The sequence below is a fragment of the Kogia breviceps genome, chromosome 15, assembly GCF_026419965.1.
Source record: "Kogia breviceps isolate mKogBre1 chromosome 15, mKogBre1 haplotype 1, whole genome shotgun sequence".
Taxonomy (NCBI): domain Eukaryota; kingdom Metazoa; phylum Chordata; class Mammalia; order Artiodactyla; family Physeteridae; genus Kogia; species Kogia breviceps.
The window spans coordinates 23247980-23272937 of record NC_081324.1 but is presented as its reverse complement, the minus strand read 5'-3'; the positions used below and the strand labels follow the sequence as shown (position 1 = coordinate 23272937).

General features: G+C 43.5%; 1 protein-coding gene and 1 pseudogene across 2 annotated transcripts in view; one reads left to right on the top strand and one right to left on the bottom strand.

Moving 5' to 3' along the window:
• The window catches only part of MYO5B (myosin VB), a 353322-nt gene that overhangs the window by 91014 nt on the left and 237350 nt on the right, over nt 1-24958 (bottom strand). For both annotated transcript variants that reach the window (XM_059039745.2, XM_059039744.2), the window contains exons 11-14: nt 15702-15783; nt 15052-15192; nt 9957-10079; nt 9242-9325 (exon numbers count right to left, since the gene is read on the bottom strand). In XM_059039745.2, the coding sequence (XP_058895728.1) occupies nt 9242-9325; nt 9957-10079; nt 15052-15192; nt 15702-15783 (430 nt within the window). The remainder of the gene's footprint in view (nt 1-9241; nt 9326-9956; nt 10080-15051; nt 15193-15701; nt 15784-24958) is intronic.
• On the top strand, nt 19176-19456 carry LOC131742257 (small ribosomal subunit protein eS27-like; annotated as a pseudogene).

Below are 24958 nucleotides of genomic sequence, written 5' to 3'. Positions count from 1 at the left end.
CACTTAACCTTTACCTACAAAGATGGGCAAAACTTCTTTCCCTTCTGGTGTGGTAGAAGGTAGCTATGTTCTGAGAAAACTGTTTAAATTTTTCCATACTTACTATTACCGGGTCTTTTAAAGTTATTTAACTTCCTTAAGCCTTATTTTCTTCATCAGTAAAACAGGGATAAGAATGTACCCATTATGTGGAGTTGTTATGAGACTAAATAAGAATACCTCTCTGTTAACGCACTGTGTGTTCCAGGGTGAAGATCAGACAATGCATGAGGGACAGACAGTCCCAGCCCTCCCCCATCCCCTACAAAACTAGTCCTGCCAGCATCCCTTGGGGAAGTGGATGCTGGGGATAGAATCAAGTGTTGTAAGGTCACTACCACATGCCTGCACGTGGGGAGGGAACAAAAGGAGCCCCAGGCCCCACCCTCTAACCCTGAGCCACCCCCAATCCCAACAGAAGAGAGGCTCAAGTGCTTGTGCCTCGGTGTCCAGGCTCTGCTCCTTCGCATCCCTTGCACCTTTCTTCCCACAGCCCCCATAATGATGGCGTCTCCCACCTCCTCCTGCCAATTCTGAATGCCCTGAGTCTGCCTTCTGGGGGCTCTGCAATCTGATCTCACTCACCCCCTCTCAGATATGCCTTTTTTCTTTAAATTAACTTTTATTGGCTTATAGTTGCTTTCCAAGGCTGTGTTAGTTCCTGCTGTGCAGCAAAGCGAATCAGTTGTACGTATACATATATCCACTCTTGTTTAGATTTCCTTCCCACTTAGGTCACCACAGAGCAGTGAGTAGAGCTCCCTGTGCTGTACAGTCGGTTCTCATTAGTTGCCTATTTTATACATAATAGTGAATATACATCAATCCCAATCTCCCAGTTCATCCCACCCCCCCTTTCCCCCTTGGTAACCATAAGTTTGTTCTCTACATCTGTGTCTCTATTTCTGCTTTGCAAATAAGTTCATCTCTACCATTTTTCTAGATTCCACATATAAGCGATATTATATGACATTTGTTTTTCTCTTTCTGACTTACTTCACTCTGTATGACAGTCTCTAGATGAAGCTGATCACTTTACTGTCACATAAACCACCACGCTTGTTATTCCCACCTTTGCTCACTGTTATTCTTACCTGAAACACCCACCCCCTTCTCCTACCTGCTTGTCCCGGGAGCCCCATCTCTCAGGGTCTGGCTCTGCCTCCTCCACGACCCTTTCCCAGATCACTTCATCCACTCATTTCTGCCTCTCCCGGGCTCAGCCTGTGCCAACTGGGTACCACCCGAGGTCTGTGCTGGGCCCTGAGCCCTAGGCTTGCTGAACCTACAGCCTCCTAGCCTTCCCCCTTGATGGAGGATGAGAGCTGAAGAGAAGACTAAAGGAGATAATCCACTTGAGTACAGAGAAGAGAGCCCAGCATAGAATAAGCACTCATACATGATCTAGTTTCATTATTTTTATTGGGGATATATATATATATATATATATATGTATATATGAAAAATCTGTCTACATTGTGAAAGTACAGATGCCTGAGGAAGTTATATTTTTGAGCTGAAGAGGAAACAGAATCATAGAATTTAAATCTGGAAGAACCATAAAGATCAACCCTCAACTTCCTGTGGCAGGTGAGGAAAGAGCAGCTCTGGGAGGAGGGACCTACCAGACCCTGCTTCAACCCCCAGTCGCCCCACAGCAACCACGGCGGGCGGCACCAGCTCGCCCAGGGCTGTTGGTTAATGGATGAGCCAGGGCTAGAAGCACTGACCTGGGCCTCCTCTCTGAAGACGTCTTCCCTGAGATTCAGCAGGTCCACATTCCTCCGACTTTCTGCCTACTTTTCCCAATGTGCTCTTTCCCAGCACCTTTCACTGGTCCATCTTCTGCACGTTTCTCCTTTGAGTTGCTGATCCCCCAAACTGCATCCTCACCACTTAATTTTTCTAACACTCATTCCCTGGACAGTATCCTTCATGCCCATGGCTTCAACTATCACCTTCAAGCCCGTCTCTCCATCTTGATTTTCTTCCACTGCCACGGTCCATGGTTCCAACCGAATACCCTGCTCCTCCTCCCTCCGGGTGTCCCACTGGAGACTCCAAGTTCAACACGGCCCAAACCACCGCCGCCTGATGTCTTCCCAGATTTACGTTAGAGATCCTGCCATCACCCTACTTCTCATCCCCATCAGTCACCAAGTTCTGTCCATGGTTAAGTCTCAGCAGTCCTTTCTCGATCAACCAGAACGTCTCTGCTCTGGTTCAGGTCTACCTGAGCTCTCTCCTGGGTCACTATAGTCACCTACAAAACTCGAGTGCCCTACCTCCAGGCATACGTTCAAACAAACACATTCTACCCCACAGCCAGTTTTCTCTAAATCCAAACCATACCCAGTAACCCCCTGTTTACAGACCTGCTGGTCCTCACTGTCCATGGCAGAGAGCCACCATCACACATATTAACTGAGAACAGGGGTAGGGGCTGGAGGGGTGGGGGGAGAGGACAGCCCAGGCCTGGGGACTCTGTAAACTGGTGCCAGAGAGCCAAGGCACACGTGAGAAAAGATCAGGTGCCCAGGCAGAGTGGTGCCTAGAAATCTCCATAGGGAAATAATTAATGGGAGGCTGAAGCCAGGTTCACATTTTAAAGACATCAGTGATTCAGTCTAAAGAGTCTAAAAATTATATAAACTGATTAAATTATTCTAATTCATATACTTTCAGAAATAGACTTCCAAGACGTTTGAGTCTTGGGTAGAAGTTACCAACTGCGTGACTACACTGTTTAAGGGGTCGAATGTACTGATATCGTTAGTAGTGGCATTTTCTGTGAAAAATCTGTTAACTTCTAAGGTCAGGAGCATGTATCAGAACCACAGGAGGAACTTTGAAATCAGATTCAATTATAAGAGTATTTTAAAACATAAGCACCTTTCTCTTGCTTCAATCAGAAAAGCTATGCCTTTTTAAAAAAATTGACATATTAAAGGATTTATAACTTGAGAACAAAAAAGGAAAACTTCTGCTCAAGGAAGATTTTAATCTACACTGGCACTGTGCTACAATTTGGGAACAACCAAGGTTTAGTCTGGAGAATTTGAATTTTATTTTAAAAGTTATGTTTTAATTGTAGGTCCTTGCTATTGAGACCATATTTGGAAGTGGTAGGGTCCCTGGGATGGAGAAGAAGATGAGTTTGTTGGGACTGTAGGGAAGAGGGGCAGGCTTTACGTTCTATACAGAATTTGTATTATAAACTCAGTAAACGTACAGAGACATCTAATTTGACCACAGGATTGAAAGACCGACAGGCACCACGTTCAACCTCAGGCTGCAGGCAGCAGTAAAGGACCAGGACAAGGGGGCTGGGCCAGACACGGACCTCCTTGTCCCAGGAGTGTCCCAGCTGTAAATAAACCCCAAGTCCCAATGAAAAGTAGTTACCAAGCTCTTGTTTGAAAAAGGATTCACGCAAAGGAGCACATTTCTGAGTGAGAGAAAAAATAAATTTTTTTTAAAATTGACTAACTCCAGTTCTGCTCTTAGAGTGACTGGAAAGTCTATTTACCAGCTGACCGACCAGTAACGGAAGTACTACAATTCATCTTAGGGCAGCCCTCAGAAACACGATCCACCTCGGCCTTTCTAAAAATTTACTCCCTTCAGTCTTGAAAACACTTAGATAAAACAGTCAAACAAACCAAGTACTTCCCTGATACTATTTGTCACTTATTTCAAAGTGTCCACAGGTACTGGCTTTCCTGTTCTCTGCTATTCAAGTCTATATATAGATTTTAAAAGCCTAAGGCAGATCCATTTGAAAAGGGATTAAAAGAAGTATGAAAACACTTTCTAAAGACCACTTGACAGTTTAAGAAAAATGTCAGTTACAGGTATATACATAGCTGTTACCTTGGAAATCACACCTATTCACTTCCATTTATAGGAACATAAAATATCTTTTCTTTAAAACAGACATGTGAGAGAGTGGCATGGACATATGTACACTACCAAACGTAGGGTGGATAGCTAGTGGGAAGCAGCTGCATGGCACAAGGAGATCAGTTCAGTGCTTTGTGACCACCTAGAGGGGTGGGATAGGGAGGGTGGGAGGGAGGGAGACGCAAGAGGGAAGAGATATGGGAACATATGTATATGTATAGCTGATTCACTTTGTTGTAAAGCAGAAACTAACACACCATTGTAAAGCAATTATACTCCAATAAAGATGTTAAAAAAAAAGCTACTGGTTGTAAACAAAGTAACAAACACATTTTCTTTTCAATCAATTATTTTCCATGGTAAATGCTACCCTCGGGGGGTGGGGGGGGGAAATCTCAAACTTTTAGGTAAGAAATATTCTGTTTAAAAGGGTTTTAAAGAGGATTTGGAGGAAAAGTCTCAGCATTTTATTTGTTTAAAGAAGGAAAGGGGGACCTTCCTGGATTGTAGAGAATGATTATATTGTTTTACTGACTAAAGTTCTCTCTTACATAGTTACCTATTTACTCTAAATGTTGGTAGAGGCGTTTTAACTACCAGTACAAACTGATTTTAAACAGGAAGCATTCCAAAAACACTTAAAAGCAAATGTTATATAGTATGTTGACTCAAAGGCTATTATATAAAAAATAAATCAAGAAAAAATTTAAAGCAAATGTATTTGCTCAAAATGAAATGTGTGTATAACCTGTAAGGAAGCTAGCAGCACGGAAAGCAATGGAATGCATGCATTGTCACCCTTGATGGGCTGAACTTGGGGGAGATGGAGTTTGGGCCTTGTTGGAGCTACTCCATCCTGACTCCTGGACCTCCGGGACTGTCATGGCCCAGGGTAGGCAGCTTTGGGCTAATATGGTCTACTTGGCATCTGGACCACATTGGTCTCAAGATCCCTTCTGCTGGGATGGCGTGGAGAGATGGCATCAGGGCTGCCGGCCCAGGAACATGACCCAGCGTGGCCTTCACTGCCCAGCACCTGCTGGCATAAACTCTGGACCCACTGCCCATCTCTCTGACTTACACTCAGCACTGCCCCAGAAGAGGAAATCTCCAGAACAAAAAAATTCTCCTTTCGAGATTTTTTTTTCAGATTGATAAAATATTGCTTTTTACAATAAACACTAAGAAGGAAAACCCTCCACCTTTAGCATCTAAAACAAATCAGTCTGTTAACCTGAAATCATGTTTTAAAGAGGCATCTCTTAAGTCTTTATTTATAGCTCTCTGATAGCTGAGAAAGCAATTAGCTATATTATAGCCTCTTAGGCAATGTAACTGGCTTTACTAATCACATTGTCATTAACACCCTCTCTCGCTGCTCTTAGTGGGAGTTCTTCAAACATCCTTTTGGCTGATAGGGTATATGGTAGTCTTCCATTCCATACTGCTTAATTTTTCACAATAATTTGTTAATTTCTTATCAGGGATGCCACACAAATGAAAAAAGCTAATAGGTCTCACCCCAGATAAAAATACTTTAAGTAAAACTATGGATTTACTTATAGGATCTAAGATCTAGCTATGCTTAGTGAGAAGAAAACCAATAAAAAAATTGGGCATTAACTGGATACCATAGGCTTGCATCTTTCCAGGTCTTTATTTTTCTCTCTGCTTTTAAGTGCATCTTAGAAACATAAACCTTGTGGGACTACTGTGAAAAAAAATTAAGGAAAACGATAGAGGCTCATTTTAAACTATGAGTTTTAAAAACGCTACAATGACAGATGTTGCCAGAGGTGTCCATCTGTCCAAATGATTTAAAGCACATTTCTGATCACTCTGATTTGTAGCTGCAGTCTGCAGTAATCCCATCTGTAGGTTTATAGTGACCTAGTGTCGATCTCTGCTTTCTATCCTCTGGGATGTCTGAAATGGGTCCAGGGTGGAGAGTTCTCAGCGCTCCCTCCTCCTGCTGGGGTCTGGTGGGCCTAGAAGCCTCTCTCGGTTCATCTGAGTACTGCTGGCCACCATCACAGCACCTCTGAGGGTTTGCTCGGATGGGGGTGGAAGGGTCTGACAACAAGGTCATTGGTTCTTTAGAAATATTAGTTGGTGAAGGGGGAGGCTAGAGCTGTGGCAGGTGGACAGGGAAGAGAAAGGAGTTGGTACCATTTAAGAGTAGATCACAGACCTATTTTACACTCCAACTTAGCAATACCTCTAGACTTTTGAAGTGCACATTCTTTGAACTGTCAATTCCATTTCTAAAATTTTACAGACATAACTATACAAGTAAGCAAAGATATACGTAAAGGGCATTCCAATGCAGTATTATTTGAATTAGCAAAATATCAACAGTTGTTTAAGAAAAGAAAAGAAGTAGATATGTACTCATGTGGAAAGATGGCCAAGATAAAATGATAAGTGAAAAATTAGAGAGGACAATGTATAATGCAATTCATTTCAATCTTTTTTAAAAATTAAAAAAAAAATTTTTTTGGCTGTGTTGGGTCTTTGGTGCTGCGTGCGGGCTTTCTCTAGTTGTGGTGAGCCAGGCCTACACTTCGTTGCGGTGCGCAGGCTTCTCATTGCAGTGGCTTCTTTTTGTTGCGGAGCACGGGCTCTAGGCACATGGGCTTCAGTAGTTGTGGCTTGCGGGCTCTAGAGCGCAGCTTCAGTAGTTGTGGCACACAGGCTTAGTTGCTCTGCGGCACGTGGGATCTTCCCTGACCACGGATCGAACCCGTGTCCCCTGCATTGGTGGGCGGATTCTTATCCACTGCACCACCAGGGAAGTCCCCATTTCAATCTTAAAAAGATGTACCAGTATGTTTGTATCATCAGAATGGGAATTCATGAAAAGGGAGGTCAGGAATGGGAGAGAATACTTTCATTTTACATATTTCTATACTATTTGAATTTTTATAAGCCTACATTTCATTTCTAATAAAAACCCAATCTACAATGATACCCCTATTTAGAAAAGAGCTAACATGGCAGGCCTGAGACTGCCATCCTAGAAAGGCCTGCTTACAAGGTTGACCCTTGGCTGGTGTCTGGCAATGTGGATTTTGAGAGGGTTTTCAGCAGTCCCTGATAAGAATGGTTCACTGAGCCTAAACTGTTTATGCAAACAATATGGTTTATGCTGAACGAACCTGCTTTCCTTCTGGGAGTCTGGAATTTTGGTATGTGCTAGGCAAAGGGTGCCCATGTCACTGACGCTCAGTAGGGAACCCTAAATGCCCAGGCCCAGGTGAGCTGCTCTGGTAGACAGGTCACAGGCATCATCACAACTCACTGCTGTGGAAATTAAGTATATTCAGTGCGACTCCAGCGGAAAAGGACTCTGGAAGCTTGCACCTGGTTTGCCCTGGACTTCACCCCATGCACCTTCTCCCATTGCTGATTTGCTTTGTATCCTTTTGCTGTAATAAATCATAGCCATGAGTACTACAATATGCTGAGTTCTGTGAGTCTTCCTAGCAAATGGTTCAATTTGGGGGTGACCTTGGGGACTCCCAGCACATTCCTATTATTCTTTTCCATAGAACCTTCTTCTTGACCTTCACGGCATTATCAAAATTTTTGATTAAACTCTGTGTCTTTTCACTAGACTGTAAGTTCTGTGAGGTTAACTACATACATTTGTTACGACTACACACCACACAAATATTCAGTAAAGTTTGTTAAATAAAAATAAGAAAAAAAATCTCAGTGACTAATAACAGATGATCTGCTGGAGAGAAAGTGTGAGAGATTCCCTTCTAGATTCTGGGATCCCTAAGAGACAAAATTAAGACAAAAATTAATGGCAGAACCAGACACTGCATGCCCCTCACTTGTGCTCCCACCTAAAAGGAGAAACTTGTAACAAAAGTTTCTCAGCCCTCTAAGGCCAGTGTCACAGTAACAGGAGGTCACAGGCGTCTAACTTCTAAGACGCACACAATGAGGACACGTGCTCCTCAGGGCTCAAACCATCCACTTCTACTCTCTCCCTGTGGCTTTTCTCCCGTTCCCCACCTCCCTTGCAAAGAATGGAAAAAGTCACGTTAATCACCATGGACTAGAGGCCTGGACACCTGGCAAGCCGAGCAAATTTGTCTTAGTGACGACTAATTCCCTGATGCTCCAGATATCGGGAGATGACACGGGGCCGGGGTCTGCCCTGGGCTGCCCACATCGCTGGTACTGACTCAAATCCTCCCTAAAACCCTGGCCTCGGGGCCACGTGATTTACTTGCCTTTAGGTGCCTGCGTCCATTTTGTGGGGTGTATTTTCTCCATTCCATCATCTCACCCTACTGCATTCATCTAAAGCTTATCACAAAGAGAAATTAATCTGCCATTTCTAGTGTTGTCAGGCCTCTGCAGTGAGTGAGTTCAGTACCATGTGGTCTGGTAGAAAGCCTCCTAAATCCTGGAGAGTCCTTTTCTCGGTTCCCTCTGAAGGGCCGAAGCCAGCAACGGCACCTGCATCGGCAGGGTGGCTTTCTGTAACGGCGGGGCTCGCGTTCCCCGCACCCCCCCACCCCAGCCAAACCTCCTCTCTTTTCAGGTACTGTATGCTTGTTTTTCTGCCCACTCACAGCCCACTAGAATGTAAACACCTAGAGGGTAGAATCTATCTTATTCACCTTTGTACAAGGTGCATTTAGAGGCAGTGCCTCACAAGGTATGTGCTTAACAAATATTTGTTTAGGTGAATCAGTGCCTTGTTCCCTCTACCTGTAGAATGGTCACAATATTGGCTATCTTTTTGTCATGCTGGTGAGAAGGAAACAACTGAAATTCCGGAGATAACAGAAAGTAACATTTCAAAATTGTAGATTTAAGTGTCCCTTGAATCCTATTATTCCATTTAAGTTTCTGGCCATAGGGAAGTTCCACAGACTGCTAAGCAGAAATTAAACGCACTGATACTAGGATTTGAAGGGGTTTAAGTACTTTTACATCTGCACGTAGGAGATGGAGGACAAATGACCCGATGGATGCCAGCAATGTTTTCACAGTTATACCTACCATCGTCTCTCCGATTGTCACTTCTCCTGTTCCCCCCGCCCCCCTGTCCTTCCATTAGCTGGTATCTTTCCCAGTCACCTCTGCCATCCCTTGCTTTCTTCCCTCCATCAGGCCGTTCTCAAATTCTCAGACTGAAATAACCTACGGACCCCTCACCTCCCCCTGCCCTGCACCTCTGCCTCGGCCCCTCCAGAGTGGGGACGCCACCAACCACACCCTGTCCGGCTCTGGCCGTGGACATTCCGCCTGTTTCCCTACTTTCGATGCTCTTTACCTTGCTGGCCTTCAGAATGTTGATCTGCTCTTCGTACACCGTGTCTCTGTTTTTCTCCAGAAAACTATCTGAAAGGTACTCCACCTGGAGCCACAGCAGGAAACAGAAATGGTAGTTAGTGCTCTAGCCTGACCCGGGACCCTCAGCAGCTTCTCCAGTAGTTTCAGCTCATCCACAGTGTCTTCTGAAAAGAGCTGTGCATACATGGGAAACCCACAGATGTTCTCATCCAAAATGCAAACCCAAGATGTGATCAGCGTTTACAAAGAGGGAGCTGAATATTCATTTTGCGGAAAACCATATTGTTTTAAAAAGGAGTTCCTGTAAGATGGCCTTTAATAGAAGGCTTCCTTTGGGTGCTCTAAATGCAGCTTGTCAGCCTCACCCCAGATCAACTGAATTAGAACTTGCCTTTGAGCAATACCCCAGGTGACTTGCACACACACATGAAAATTTGAGAAGCACTGGGCTAGTGCACACAGAACACAATCCACGTAGAGAAATTCTAAGTTTACGCCAGCTGCTGGGAAAGGAGCCACCTGAAGAAGAGCTACTCTTTCCTTTTCTCTCTCAGGCTCCAGGAGAGTAGACAAGGCTCCACCCAAGAGACTCCAGGCCCTCTGAATTCAAAGGTCAGCTCCCTCTTAGCCCAGGAACCCTGAGTCCACCTTGGACGGGGCTCACGGAGCACCGGGCCCACCAAGAGGAGACCCACCTTATCTGCAAAGTGGACGACAATGAAGGCTGTGTTGGACATGCGGGGTTTCTGGAAGTGCTGGCTGCCGGAGTGCCGGTCGTAGAGCTTCTGAGCCCAGTTCTGGTCAGTTCCTTTGGGGACCTGTGGATCCACAAAATCAGGTGCTTTGTGAAGAGGAAAAAGGAAGCCAAGAGTCAAGGCAGAATGATGGAGTCCGCCAGTAAGCTGACCTCACGAGGCTGGATTCAGCTCTCAAACCTGGACCCTAACTGGACGTGGAAAGCAGATTCAACCATGAACACTTGGGATCCCACATAGCATGCTCTCAACATGCTCTGTACGCTGGCACCCTGAAGGGGTGCGCTGAGCCTCACTTTCTGGAGAGTTTTTGTCATAAGTGGGTATTGAATTATGTCAAAAGCTTTTTCTGCATCTATTGAGATGATCATATGGTTTTTCTTCTTCAATTTGTTAATGTGGTGTATCACACTGATTTGCATATATTGAAGAATCCTTGCATCCCTGGGATAAATCCCACTTGATCATGGTGTATGATCCTTTTAATCTGTTATTGGATTCTGTTTGCTAGTATTTTTTTGAGGATTTTTGCATCTATACTCATCAGTGATATTGGTCTGTAATTTTCTTTTTCTGTAGTATCTTTGTCTGGTTTTGGTATCAGGGTGATGGTGGCCTCACTGAATGAGTTTGGGAGTGTTCCCTCCTCTGCAATTTTTTGGAAGAGTTTGAGAAGGATGGGTGTTAGCTCTAAACGTTTGATACAATTCACCTGTGAAGCCATCTGGTCCTGGACTTTCGTTTGTTGGAAGATTTTTAATCACAGTTTCAATTTCATTACTTGTGATTGGTCTGTTCATATTTTCTATTTCTTCCTGGTTCAGTCTTGGAAGGTTATACGTTTCTAAGAATTTGTCCATTTCTTCCAGCTTTTCCAGTTTATTGGCATAGAGTTGCTTGTAGTAGTCTCTCAGGATGCTTGTATTTCTGCCGTGTCTATTGTTACTTCTCCTTTTACATTTCTAATTTTATTGATTTGAGTCCTCTCCCTCTTTTTCTTGAGAAGTCTGGCTAATCAATTTTGTTTACCTTCTTAAAGAACCAGCTTTTAGTTTTATTGATCTTCGCTATTGTTTTCTTTGTTTCTATTTCATTTATTTCTGCTCTGATATTTATGATTTCTTTCCTTCTGCTAACTTTGGGTTTTGTTTGTTCTTTCTGTAGTTCCTTTAGGTCTAAGGTTAGATTGTTTATTTGAGATTTTTCTTGTTTCTTGAGGTAGGCTTGTATAGCTATAAACTTCCCTCTTAAAACTGCTTTTGCTGCATCCCACAGGTTTTGGATCATCGTGTTTTCACTGTCATTTTTCTCTAGGTGTTTCTTGATTTCCTCTTTGATTTCTTCAGTGATCTCTTGGTTATTTAGTAACGTATTGTTTAGCCTCCATGTGTTTGTCTTTTTTACGTTTTTTTCCCTGTTATTCAATTCTAATCTCATAGCGTTGTGGTCAGAAAAGATGCTTGATATGAGTTCAATTTTCTTAAATTTACTGAGGCTTGATTTGTGACCCAAGATGTGATATATCCTGGAGAACGTTCCGTGCATACTTGAGAAGAAAGTGTAATCTGCTGTTTTGGGATGGAATGTCCTATAAATATCAATTAAATCTATGTGGTCTATTGTGTCATTTAAAGCTTGTGTTGCCTTATTAATTTTCTGTTTGGATGATCTGTACATTGGTATAAGTGAGGTGTTAAAGTCCCCAACTATTATTGTGTTACTGTCGATTTCCTCTTTTATAGGTTTTAGCAGTTGCCTTACGTATTGAGGTGCTCCTATGTTGGGTGCATATATATTTATAATTGTTATATCTTCTTCTTGGATTGATCCTTTAATCATTATGTATTGTCCTTCCTTGTCTCTTGTAACATCCTTTATTTTAAAGTCTATTTTATCTGATACAAGTATTGCTACTCCAGCTTTCTTTTGATTTCCATTTGCATGGAATATCTTTTTTCCCTTCCCTCACTTTCAGTCTGTATGTGTCCCTAGGTCTGAAGTGGGTCTCTTGTAGACAGCATATATATGGGTCTTGTTTTTGTATACATTCAGCGAGCCTGTGTCTTTTGATTGGAGCATTTAATCCATTCACATTTAACGTAATTATCGATATGTATGTTCCTATGACCATTTTCTTAATTGTTTTGGGTTTGTTTTTGTAGGTCCTTTTCTTCTCTTGTGTTTCCCACTTAGAGAAGTTCCCTTAGTATTTGTGTAGGGCAGGTTTGGTGATGCTGAATTCTCTTAGCTTTTGCTTGTCTGTAAAGCTTTTGATTTCTCCATTGGATCTGAATGAGATCCTTGCTGGGTAGAGTCATCTTGGTTGTAGGTTCTTCCCTTTCCTCACTTTAAGTATGTCATGCCACTCCCTTCTGGCTTGTAGAGTTTCTGCTGAGAAATCAGCTGTTAACCTTATGAGAGTTCCCTTGTATGTTACTTGTCTTTTTTCCCTTGCTGCTTTCAATAATTTTTCTTTGTCTTTAATTTTTGCCAATTTGCTTACTATGTGTCTCAGTGTGTTTCTCCTTGGGTTTATCCTGTATGGAACTCTGAGCTTCCTGGACTTGGGTGGCTATTTCCTTTCTCATGTTAGGGAAGTTTTGTACTATAATCTCTTCAAATATTTTCTTGGGTCCTTTCTCTCTCTCTTCTCCTTCTGGGACCCGTATAATGTGAATGTTGTTGTGTTTATTGTTTTCCCAGAGGTCTCTTAGGCTCATTCATTTATTTTCATTCTTTTTTCTTTATTCTGTTCTGCAGCAGTGAATTCTACCATTTTGTCTTCCAGGTCACTTATCCGTCTTCCGCCTCAGTTATTCTGCTATTTATTCTTTCTAGTGTAGTTTTCATTTCAGTTATTGTATTGTTCATCTCTGTTTGTTTGTTCTTTAATTCTTCTAGGTCTTTGTTAAACATTTCTTGCATCTTCTCGATCTTTGTCTCCATTCTTTTTCCGAGGTCCTTGATAGTCTTCATTATCATTACTCTGAATTCTTTTTCTGGAAAGTTGCCTATCTCCACTTCACTTAGTTGTTTTTATCTTGTTTTTTTTTCTTGTTCCTTCATCTGGTATATAGCCCTCTGCCTTTTCATCTTGTTTATCTTGCTGTGAATGTGGTTTTTGTTCCACAGGCTACAGGACTGTAGTTCTTCTTGCTTCTGTTGTCTGCCCGAGGGCAGACATCTAAGAGGCTTGTGCAAGTTTCCTGATGGGAGGGACTGGTGGTGGGCAGAGCTGACTGTTGCTCTGGTGGGCAGAGCTCAGTAAAACTTTAATCCGCTTGACTGTGGATGGGTGAGGCTGGGTTCCCTCCCTGTTGGTTGTCTGACCTGAGGCAACCAACACTGGAGCCTACCTGGGCTCTTTGGTGGGCCTAATGACAGACTCTAGGAGGGCTCACATGAAGGAGTACTTCCCAGAACTTCTGCTGCCAGTGTCCTTGTCCCCACGGTGAGCCACAGCCCGCCCCACCCCGCCTCTGAAGGAGACCCTCCAGCACTAGCAGGTAGGTCTGGTTCAGACTCCCCTAGGGTCACTGCTCCTTCCTGTGGGTCCCAATGCACACACTACTTTGTGTGTGCCCTCCAAGTGTAGAGTCTCTGTTTCCCCCAGTCCTGTCAAAGTCCTGCAATTAATTCCCACTAGGCTTCAAAGTCTGATTCTCTAGGAATTCCTCCTCCCGTTGCCGGACCCCCACGTTGGGAAGCCTGACATGGGGCTCAGAACCTTCACTCCAGTGTGTGGACTTCTGTGGTATAAGTGTTCTCCAGTCTGTGAGTCACCCACCCAGCAGTTATGGGAATTGATTTTACTGTGATTGCACCCCTCCTACCATCTCATTGTGGCTTCTCCTTTGTCTTTGGATGTGGGGTATCTTTTTTGGTGAGTTCCAGTGTCTTCCTGTCGATGATTGTCCAGCAGCTAGTTGTGATTCTGGTGTTCTCGCAAGAGGTAGTGAGAGCATGCCCTTCTACTTCGCCATCTTGCTTCCTCTCCAACATCATTCTTAATGGTGAAAAACTGAAAGCATTTCCTCTAAGATCAGGAACAAGACAAGGGTGCCCACTCTCACCACTGAAAAAAATGTGCTGTGGATTTCAGTGTATTTTCATTCTGTCTTCCACTGTCTTATTAATTGTTCCTTCTCACTTTCAAAGACAATGAAACTTGGAGAGTCCTGCTGGAAGGGAGACATCTGCTCCTCCTAAAGCATCAAGCCACAAGCCACCCTTTATAGGGAAGACATGGGAGACCAGAAAGTAAACGCAACTGGCCTCTTCCGTTTAAATACCGAGAACCACGTGTCTTCTACACCTTTTGATTAGAGTTTCCATCACTGGAGGAGCTGGCATACATTTACCCCTTGATCACCAAACACCAAACCAGGAGAAGTTTTTAAGATCAGCAGATCCAACCCCCCTCAATTCACAAAGCAGAAAACCAAAGGTCAAAGTAGTTAGGTGATTGATAACACCCAATTCCCCTGCCCCACATTTTCAAGGCTGTCTGCTTCTCTCCATGCTGGCAATTCAGGGTTCTTCCTGTTATAGCAGGTAGCATCCATGACAAGCTACTTGGGGGAAATCTACAGCTTTCACCTGCTACCAAGCATGTGGCTCTTATTGCTCCCAAGCCATCTGGCACGGTAAAGATGACCCTGTGCTCTTGACCCACACTCTCTGGGATGCCTGTCTAGAAGTTGGGGTCCTTCTCTCAGCACCTAGGTGATCTGGGGCACCAAATCCATACCACCATCACATCATGCCAATCCATAACACCCAGTCTCTGCCCAAAGAGGCACATGTTCACCAATGCAGCAATACCTGCCAGTCATGCTCAACGTGTTACCTTCTGATAACTTCTAGTATGCAGAATAGACACCAATGCTTCTCTCAGCAAACTAAAGGCTGGCTAATCACAGATGAAATTCCAGCTTTGAGATCTCACATGTTCCCCTGCACCACAGGGCTGTCCTCTGCCCCACACCCCAAGCCTATAAGTGAACTGATTCAATGATAGCATCATCAGTTTTACCTTACATTCTTCATCCAACAGGTCCAAGATGCCCAGCTTAGCTTCTATGAGGTCAATACAAGGTTGGTTATCATAAAAATCAATCAAGGTCCAAGGGATCTGCTCCTTCATGTATTCCTCTTGCTCCAACTTGAAAACATGCTGGTGTAAGAAGTGAAAGGTCAAGGTTAGTGAACTACAGACACACCTTAACTTTCAACTCCCCTGAGCTTCAACCACATGGGTTCTGAGCCCTGGAGGATGATGCATAATTGCTAGAAAAGGTTTAGGCACAAGTCACAGTCATGAATGCAGAAGAAAAAAGCTAGTTAGGTAATCCTCACTCCCATGTGAACCCTTCCCTAGGACACTCCAATAATCACCTGTACTGTGATACATCAACTAGTAGCAAGAAGTCTCATAGCTGGCTTGCAATTGCTCAAATACCACAGAGGCACGGGGTCAAAAAATAGTGGGAGTCAAAGCCAAGGAGAGGATCACTGACCTCCTTCTGAGCAGTGGGGAGCACCACCAGGAAACCAAGGGCAGGTCAGGGCAGAGCTAGAGCCCATTGACCCTGGACAGAAGAGAAGTAGGCTGGGTTGTCTGTCACTCCCTGGTGGGGAGAGAGGTCTCCCCCACCCAACATCTCCGGGTCCAGAAAAACCTACCAAGTTGAACTGTTGTTGGAGCTTCTCATTCGCATAGTTGATACAAAACTGCTCAAAGCTGTTCACGTCAAATGTCTCAAACCTGCAGAATGGAAAGAGCAGAGGATAAAGTAAGAGACGTCTCCTTTTACCAAAGGAATCACTGGGACTTCAGCAAGGCAGCCCTCGTCCTCTGCTCCCATCCGGCTCTAGCCTTAACTCCAGCACACAGTGCCATCTGCTCTTGTGCCCAAAGAGACCACTGTTGCTGGCATTAGCATGACAGAGTCCTATTAAATAGGAGAGTAAGAATGTACACCTTTTTCGCAATTAGAAAAAGTACTGACAGCAGGACATTCGGAAAAAGCAGGTGTAAAAAAGAGAAAGTCACCCATGATTCTATCACTCATGTTAACCACCAGTTACCTTTTGGTATGTTTCCTTCTAGGGATTTTACATTTTTGAAGAAAAGTAGAATTATATGTAAAATTATAACTATATTTGTCATTTAACTCCCCATTCGTTATTCAACATTTTCCCATCCCATTGTTCTTCAAAGGCATCAGTTTTACTTATTTATTTATTGTTTTTTGGCTGCGTTGGGTCTGTTTTTTGACTGCATTGGGTCTTCGTTGCTGCCCGCAGCCTTTCTTTAGTTGTGGTGAGCAGGGCTACTCTTCATTGCATTCTCTTGTTGCAGAGCACAGGCTCTAGGCAGGTGGATTTCAGTGGCTGCAGCATGCGGGCTCAGTAGTTGCGGCACGTGGACCCTAGAGTGAACGGGCTTCAGTAGTTGCTGTGTGTGGGCTCAGTAGTTGCGGTGCATGGGCTCTAGGTGCATGGACCTCAGTAGTTGTGGCTTGCAGGCTCTAGAGTGTAGGTTCAGTAGTTGTGGCGCATGGGCTTAGCTGCTCCACAGCATGTGGGATCTTCCCGGACCAGGGATCGAACCCATGTCCCCTGCACTGGCAGGCAAATTCTTAACCACTGAGCCACCAGGGAAGTCCCGAAAGACATCAGTTTTAATGTCTGCCTCATGGACCCTTGTATGGATCAGAGATGCTGCTTTAGGCCTGAGGATTGTACAGGTGCCCAGGTAAGGGGACCAGTGGGGCCAGAATTTAGCTGATGCCCCCCTCAAGTCTGGGAGGGAGCATTTGCCCCAGAAGGGATGCCTTTTTCCAATTCACACAAAGGCTTCTCCTGGGCTGGCAGTGGCCCCATGCAGATGAATCATAATTTAACCAATTACCTATTGCAGGACATTTTGGTTCTTTTTCCAGTTTTTAGCTGCTATCACTGCTGTGACAAATATTGGATATACATCTTGGAATTCATGATCCTTAGGATGTTATTCTAGAAGGAAAATTACCATGTTGAAGTTTGTTTTCTTAAATGGTAGAAGAAAATTACCTTCCAGAAAGATGGAGCCAATTGATGTTATCACCCTACCCCCACCCCAGCTTCCCAATGTATGAAAGCATCTTGTTCACCTAATCCTGGTTAATAATATTGTCTTTAAATTCATGTTTGACATAGAGTTTATGTATGATAAGATGCACCAATTTAAAAGATATATTTCAATGAGTTTCTGATAAATATTATACTACATGTGTCCACCATCACAATCCAGATGTAGAACCATTTTTATCACCACAATCACCCCAAAAGTTCCCTTGTGCTCCAATCAGGTACGTTCTCATTGCCCCTCACTGGGAGTATTAATGCATCACAGACCTTTGGTCAGTAATGTAGATTAACTTTGAAAAATCTTTGGTTAATTATTATGCAAAAATTGTTCTTCTTTGAGTTTTAATATCTTTTGATTATTGATAAGAGCTCAACATTTTTCTGTGTGTGTGTGTGTGTGTGTGTGTACTAGTTGTCTGTACCTTGTGAACTGTCTGTGATTAGTGAAGTACTTGTTGGGTTTTAACTTTAAAAATGGACTTATTTGAGCTCTTTATACTTTAGATCATCAACACTGACTGCTCAATTGAAATGTTTGCAATATGGCTCGATCACTGCTGGGGAAGGAGTTGGAGAAGAGGTGGAGCCTGCAGAGAGGAGGGCAGGTAAAGAGATGAGACATGGCACAGCACAGCACAGCCAGGCACAGTCCTGCCTGCAGGCCTTGTATGCTACACTTGAGGGGTTTGGATTTCACCAGGAGAAATGGGGAAAATTTGAAGGATTTTAAATTAAGAAATGACAACCAGGGCTTCCCTGGTGGTGCAGTGGCTAAGAATCCTCCTGCCAATGCAGGGGACATGGGTTCAAGCCCTGGTCCGGGAAGATCCCACATGCCTCAGAGCAACTAAGCCTGTGTGCCACAACTACTGAGCCTGCACTCTAGAGCCTGCGAGCCACCACTACTGAGCCTGCGTGCCACAACTATGAAGCCTGCACACCTAGAGCCCGTGCACCGCAACATGAGAAGGCACCGCAATGAGAAGCCCGCGCACCACAGTGAAGAGTAGCCCCTGCTCACCACAACTAGAGAAAGCCGTGCACAGCAACGACCCAAGGCAGCCAAAAATAAATAAAATAAATTTATTTTTTTAAAAAGAAATGAAAAAAAATAAAAAAAGAAATGACAACTATACTTGCATCTTAGAAACACTGTGATTTGTGGGAAGGTGAGCAAGACTGAATGCAGGAGGTCGAGTAAGGCAGTTATTACTGGAGCAATAATTCAGGAAAGATCCAATCAGGTCACGGCTTAGGCTGGTGGTGGCCAAGTAATGGGAAGGTTCTAAAGACATTAAGGAAGGTGGAAATGAGAGGACTTCAAATGACCAACGGCGTGTGGAGATGAGATTCACTCGTACAACTGAACGTATGTGATCACCCACCAAGCTGGGAGCATTGTTATAGCATCAGCAGCTTTAGCTACAAGTGAGTGGGGCCACCATGTTCGCAGAGCAAAGGCATCAGGCTGAGGGGGTAAGAAGGGGAATAAATCGAGGAGGAAGAGGTACCTTTTTCTCATTCATGCACCATGCTGAATGAGCTGGCAGGGACCCTGTAAATGAGCACCTATAGAGCACCAAGCCCCAGATGCTTCATGAGCTCACTGAACACCCACAACAAACAAGAGCTCGGGTCTATTACTAATCCCATTCTACTGCTGAAGAAACTAAATAACCTGTCTGAAGTCAGAGAGTCAGTAGACAGAAGAGCCAATATTTGAACACAGAGAGAGTGATTTCTGAGACCACATTAACTCAGAAAGGAGTAAAAGTTCCATTTAAGAAAGAATGAAAAATAAATAAGTCAATAAAAAATTTAAAAATTAGAAAGAAAGAAAGAAAGAAAGAAAGAAAGAAAGAAAGAAAGAAAGAAAGAAAGGAAGAAAGGAAGGAAAGAAAGAAGGAAAGGAAAGAAAGGAAGGAAGGAAGGAAGGAAGGAAGGAAGGAAGAAAGAAGGAAGAGGACGCCGTGCACCCAGGTGAGTGCTGCTGCTTTGGACAGGCTGGGCTTGCAAAAGCTCAACATGCCTTTGGATAGAGATTTACTGCATCCTTCCTAGGAAGAAGCAAAGAAAAAAACATTAAAAAAAACCTGGCTGGTTCAAAGTCCAAATTCTTTATGGACGTAAAATGTCCAGGTTGCTACAGGATTACCACAGTTTTCAGCCATGCTCAGACAGTGGTGCGTTGTGTTGGTTGTTCAACAGTGTTGTGCCAGCTGACGGGAGGAAAGGCCAGACTCACAGAAGGGTGTTCATGTAGAAGAAAGCACCACTAATGATCCACGCAACTTCCTGAATTTGTGTTCTATCACAGAAAGCCTTATCTGTTTAGTAATTCTAGTTAACCTACCAAGATGATGTAATTATGTTTAATTTTGTAAGGTATACAACAATGCTCTCCTATTTTGATGTCAGTTTTTCAATAAAGTTTTGATTATGAGCATAAATAAATAAATACATAAAGAAGGAAGAGATGACTAGGAAGGGCTGTGGAGAAGAGGAAAACTTCCCAGGGGAGGAAGCGTTTGAGCACGTGGAGAGTGGGAGAGGGGTGACACCGAGGGACCCCAAGCTGGGGACACAGGCTTCAGCCTTCATAACCTCACATCGCTAGCCCTCACACTCTTTGTATGGGTGACTGAATTTTCTCAGTCTTACATAAAATTATGCCAGCCCTTCCAAACAGGCTGAACTACCACTCCCTAATAGAAATGTTGGAGCTGCCCCTGGTGGGGTTGGGGACGGTAGTGGTGGTGGAGAGGCAGCACCGTAAGCAGCAGAACCAGCAAAAGTAAATGCATCAGGTGCCCAACAGGGTTGGCTCAGTGCCCAGAAAACATCAGGCTTCTCCTCCTCCTCCTCCTCTGTGCCCACCTCCCCCACCAAGGTGTAAGACGAGAAGTGGGAAATCATCTTGAGATCAAAGGAATCAACTCCTTGGAGACAACCACATTAAAGCACAGCCTGTGGTCATGCCCACAGAAGAGAAGTAATTCTAGGTCAATAAAACACGATCAAAGATGCAAAATCCAAGCTGGAGGCACTCCAGACCATGCAGGAGGGAGGCACTGGCTCTGCCAGTCCTTACCCTGGATTAGGGTCCTCCCAGCCCAGAGGATGGTCCTGTAGCCCGAGTTATATCTCCTAGAACCTCATTTCCTCCCCCTATAATCCCGTCACACCCCAAGAAAGGTTGCTGATGACAGCCAAGTCCCAGAGGAAATTTAATTAATAAAACCTAGAAGGAGGATAAAAGAGCTACCCTAGCAATCGTCCAGATAACAGCACTTGGGTGTGCTTGCTGAGCTTGTACTGGGCTCCACAGATAAAGGATTTAAATATCTCCCACTTGTCATTTTTTAAAGGTTTACATTGGTAGCACTCTACAAAGAACATCCTCATTAATTTGAGAGGGCCTGAAATTAGCTCATAATTTCCCTATTTCTAAGATATTATCTGGTAACAATTCCTCTGCCGTCTAGTGTAATTACTGTAATGCTGGAGGGCCAGACATGAATGAGGGGTTTGGGTAGCTTGGAAAATGTCTAAGATGACTGACCTCAGCAAACCACAGATAGGGAGATAGGGCAACTTCTCTAAATTAAATTATATTTATAGTAATCCTTGCCATCAATAGAGATGACTTTTTAAAATAAACACAATGGATCAATTTATAGTTCACAAGATTAAAATATCACAAAGAAATTTATATATGAGAGGGAACTGGAGATCTCTTCTAAAATCAATGTTGAGAATATTTAGACCAGAATTCTTGGGTGGGAGGAAGGTCAAAACATGGAATAAGATTTGATGCCGAGACCTGAGATCTGTACTCATGGTGGTACAATTATCACCCCTACTTCAATGTTCCCCTATCTTCAAAAACGTAGAAAATTCCCTTCTCATTCTACTCGACTTCAGGATGGGGTAAGGGATACAAGCACCTCTATAAAAATAAGACAGTGTCTGTGGGAAAGTGAAACTGCAATAAAAAGAACTCAACCCATCACTCTGAGTTAATTATTAACCTCCACAAACCATTCATTCCAGAGTAGAGAGGCAATAAGATGCTTTGAAGGTTGGGAAACAGTTCTTCCCCTGGAGCACAGGTCGAAGGAACTAGATTTTCTTAGCTCAGGCTTGTCTTCCTATTTCACCAAGACCTCTATCCTTCTACCAAAGGTCGAAAGAGAAGATATGTGATATAGGTTAGACGTAGAGGGGGGCTTCCAGGGAATGAGTACTAAAAGTCAAACAAGCCTTCTCAAGGTCTCTTTCCCTCCTGAAGCTCATGAAACCTCACAAGGGCACCTTGTAGTCTGTTAGGGAGGCCAACCCTTCTGATCTCTTTACTAAACAATCCCGGGGTGCTAGCTGCACCTAAAAATGGCAGGACTTGAATTCTGCTCACGTGCTTCCCTCTGTGCTCAGATGTCCCCACACAGGACTTGTCCTTCAGGGACAGCATAGTTCTAGGCACTGCTCACATCCCAAGGTCAAGAAAAGTTCTTCTGGAGGACCTAAGTCCATTCAGTTTGCAGTGTGCTCCCATTCCCAGATCTTCTCCGTGTCTGAAAATCTAATGTGGGACAGGAAGATGCCCACCATACGGTAACCCTCTCCCAATCCATCAGTCAACTGTCCCAGGAACTGTAAGGGCTGCAAAGAAGAGCAAGTCATGGACCCTGCCCAACAGAGCTATTAGGAGGATAACATGAAACCAGTATATGAAACCTCCCAACTAGTAGAGATTTTATGTGTTACAAGACTTTAAAGGAGGGTGACTTCATGGGGGTGCTGGCATGGACAGAGAGAAATGGGACTTTATCCAAGCTTTAAGACTATGGAGTGGTGTTTGGTTCCAGGCATGCTCCAAAGGGCTGTGTCAGAGAAATTCTGGAAGGTCGAGCTTGACTTTCGAGCACTCTTGAGTTACATGGCTCTCCTGGGAGACTCAGAGATTCCAGGGAGAACCCAATTGCTTCAGGTGATCTGCTGGATCTGAGAACACTGGGGCAAGCTGTGCATGTCTACTCTGAAGAAGACATGTCCAGGAATCTTCTGGGCTGTCCAAGGTTGGGTCACTGTTCACAGGCTGCAGGGTAAATGCAATCACTGACTTCTCCCCCTCCATTCTCCATGAAACCTTTCCATACTAGACAGAGAGGGGATGGGTAGTCTTCTCCAAATAAATAAATTAGGATTGTGAAATTATCTGTAAGTCTATTTTGAAGAGTGAGATCAAGAAAACAAAACATAACAAAGACACAAAGAATTTCCACCAAAATAAAAAAGAATTTCCATCAAAGTGATGAAGGCAAATGGTGAGCCTAAGAAATTTACTTAAAATAGATCATTAAAGGCAACTTACAGAATGTTAGAACATGTTTGCATATCATATTTCTGAAAAGGGGTTAATATCCAGAATATATAAAGAAATCCTATAACTCAAAAAAAGTAAATAACTTGATTTAAAAATGGTCAAAGAACTTAAAACATTTCTCCAAGAAGATATGTGAATGGCCAAGAAGCATATGAAAAGACCATGATAAATCATTACAGAAATGCATATCAAAACTACAAGATACCACCTCATACCTATTGGGATGGCCACTATCAAAAAAAACAGAAAACAACAAGTGTCAGCAAGGATGTGGAGAAACTGACCCCTGGGCACTATTGGTAAAAATGTAAAATGGTGCAGCTACTATAAAAAACAACATGGAGGTTCCTCAAATAATTAAAAATTGAATTACTATATGATCCAGCAATCCTACGTGTGGTTATATATCCAAGAAGTCTAAAAGAAGAGATATTTGCACATCCTTCTTTGGTCATTGCAGCATTTTCACAATAGCCACGAGGCAGAAGCAGCCCAAATGTCCAATCAATGGATGGATAAATAAAATGTGGTACATGCATACAATGTAGTATTAGTCACCTTTTAAAAAAGAGGAAATCCCGTCACATGCTACAACATGGTTGAATCTTGAGGACATTAGGCTAAGTGAAATAAGATAGTCCCAGAAGATAGATACTATGATTCCATTTACACGAAGTCCGTGGAATTGTCAAAATCATAGAGACAGAACGGAGAATGGTGGCTGCCAGGGGCTGGGGGAGGGAAGATGGGAGTTGTTTAATGTATAGAGTTTCAGTTTTCCAATATGAAAAAGTTCTAGAGATCTATAGCACATCAATGTGAATATACTTAACATTACTGCACTGCATATGTAAAAACGGTTAAGATGGTAAATTTTATATTGTTTTTTTTTAAACTACAATTTAAAAATACTTTTTAAATCATTAAAAAGCACTGAATAGAACTGGATGCAAATTTAAAGTTAGGAAATACCATGAGAGACACAGAAAGTAACACAAGAACTGAGGAAGATATAAAATCCCAGCAAACCCCATTTCCTGTTCCTGGGGTCCAAACATCCCTCGGCATCCTCTCTTTCACTATTCCTCAGCATTAGGCATGAATCTATCCCTGCCTCGCTCCCAAAGTCCCCTAGGCCAACTGTCCTCTTCAAGAATGAGCTGGCCATAGCCAAAGCCTCCTGCTATCTTGGCATTTTGAAGGCTCAGATCAAAGACAAATAAATGTACTTTTCCCAAATTGGAACCATTTATTTCTCATTGCCTCGAGGAGAAGAGAGGAATAAAGGGTTAGGATTGTAATTAATCAAGCCTGTAGAGGCAAATGCTAGTTAATGCAACATGAAAAGGAAACCCCAGCCAAAAGCTGCCTGGCTCTCTCCTATTAATTTCCATCCCCTGCTTGGTAAGAAATACCCTGCAGGCAGCTTCACAGATCCTTAGTTAAGGAAAAGAGCTTGGCTTGGGTTGGCTAAATTGCTCTGGGTGTTGCTTGCTCTGCACTTTTTGGAGCTGGGGCAGGAGAGCAAGATGGAGGGAAGCCGTGCTTCTACCAGGACACTGGGTATCTGGAACTGTTCAGGAGAGCCTGAGAGAAGGGCCTCTGAACAGGGGGCTCACCACAGCTGTGGTGGAGGCAGCTGTGGCCCAAGCAATTTACGTAGGCGCTCACAGCCTTTTCTACCATCTGAACTAACTACCCTTCAGAACATCATGGTAAGGGGAGGTATGTATGTATGATGCTGGCTCACACACTGCTTGCTTATGTATACCGAAGTGACTGTTTATTCACTCTAGCTGCTGATTCTATAGTAACATATTAAACATTTATACAAAAATCTGGAGTGGCTCATTTATACTATGGAACTCCTTCCAGCTGTCTCTAGAATGAGCTTGACTGGTGACCCAGTAACGCTCTAGCTAGGTGCTACAGTTTATCTACGGACAGTCATCCCAGCTGAAGTAATCAGTACCTACTTGTAGGGGAGGGGGCAGCAATCCCACTCTTATTTGCTTGCTTTGCACATTTCCAACCTAATTCAGACAGGAAGATAACTCCTTATTCCTTTCCTCTTAATCAGTGGGGTTTAATGTATTCAGAAACCTAACCCCACCCTCCTTCTCGCTCTCTCCAGTTTCCACATGCTCTCTTTTGCTCACAGGTGTCAAGGAGGAGTAAGAAAATTAAAAACATTACGTCATCCCAAGGGCACCTTCTATGTGCATCAAGGTATCCCCATCTAGGGCTGAGAAACAACGAGTGAGACATTGGGATAGATGGTCTCCTCCCTCTCCAGAGTTTGGTGGTCAGGGATTTGGGTAGGAAACTCAAAATATTTTTTTAAATGGCTGGAGTTTTGAGATGCCATGGATGAATCACTTCCCATAGTCATATTGTTTGTAAATAAAGCCTAAAAACAGGT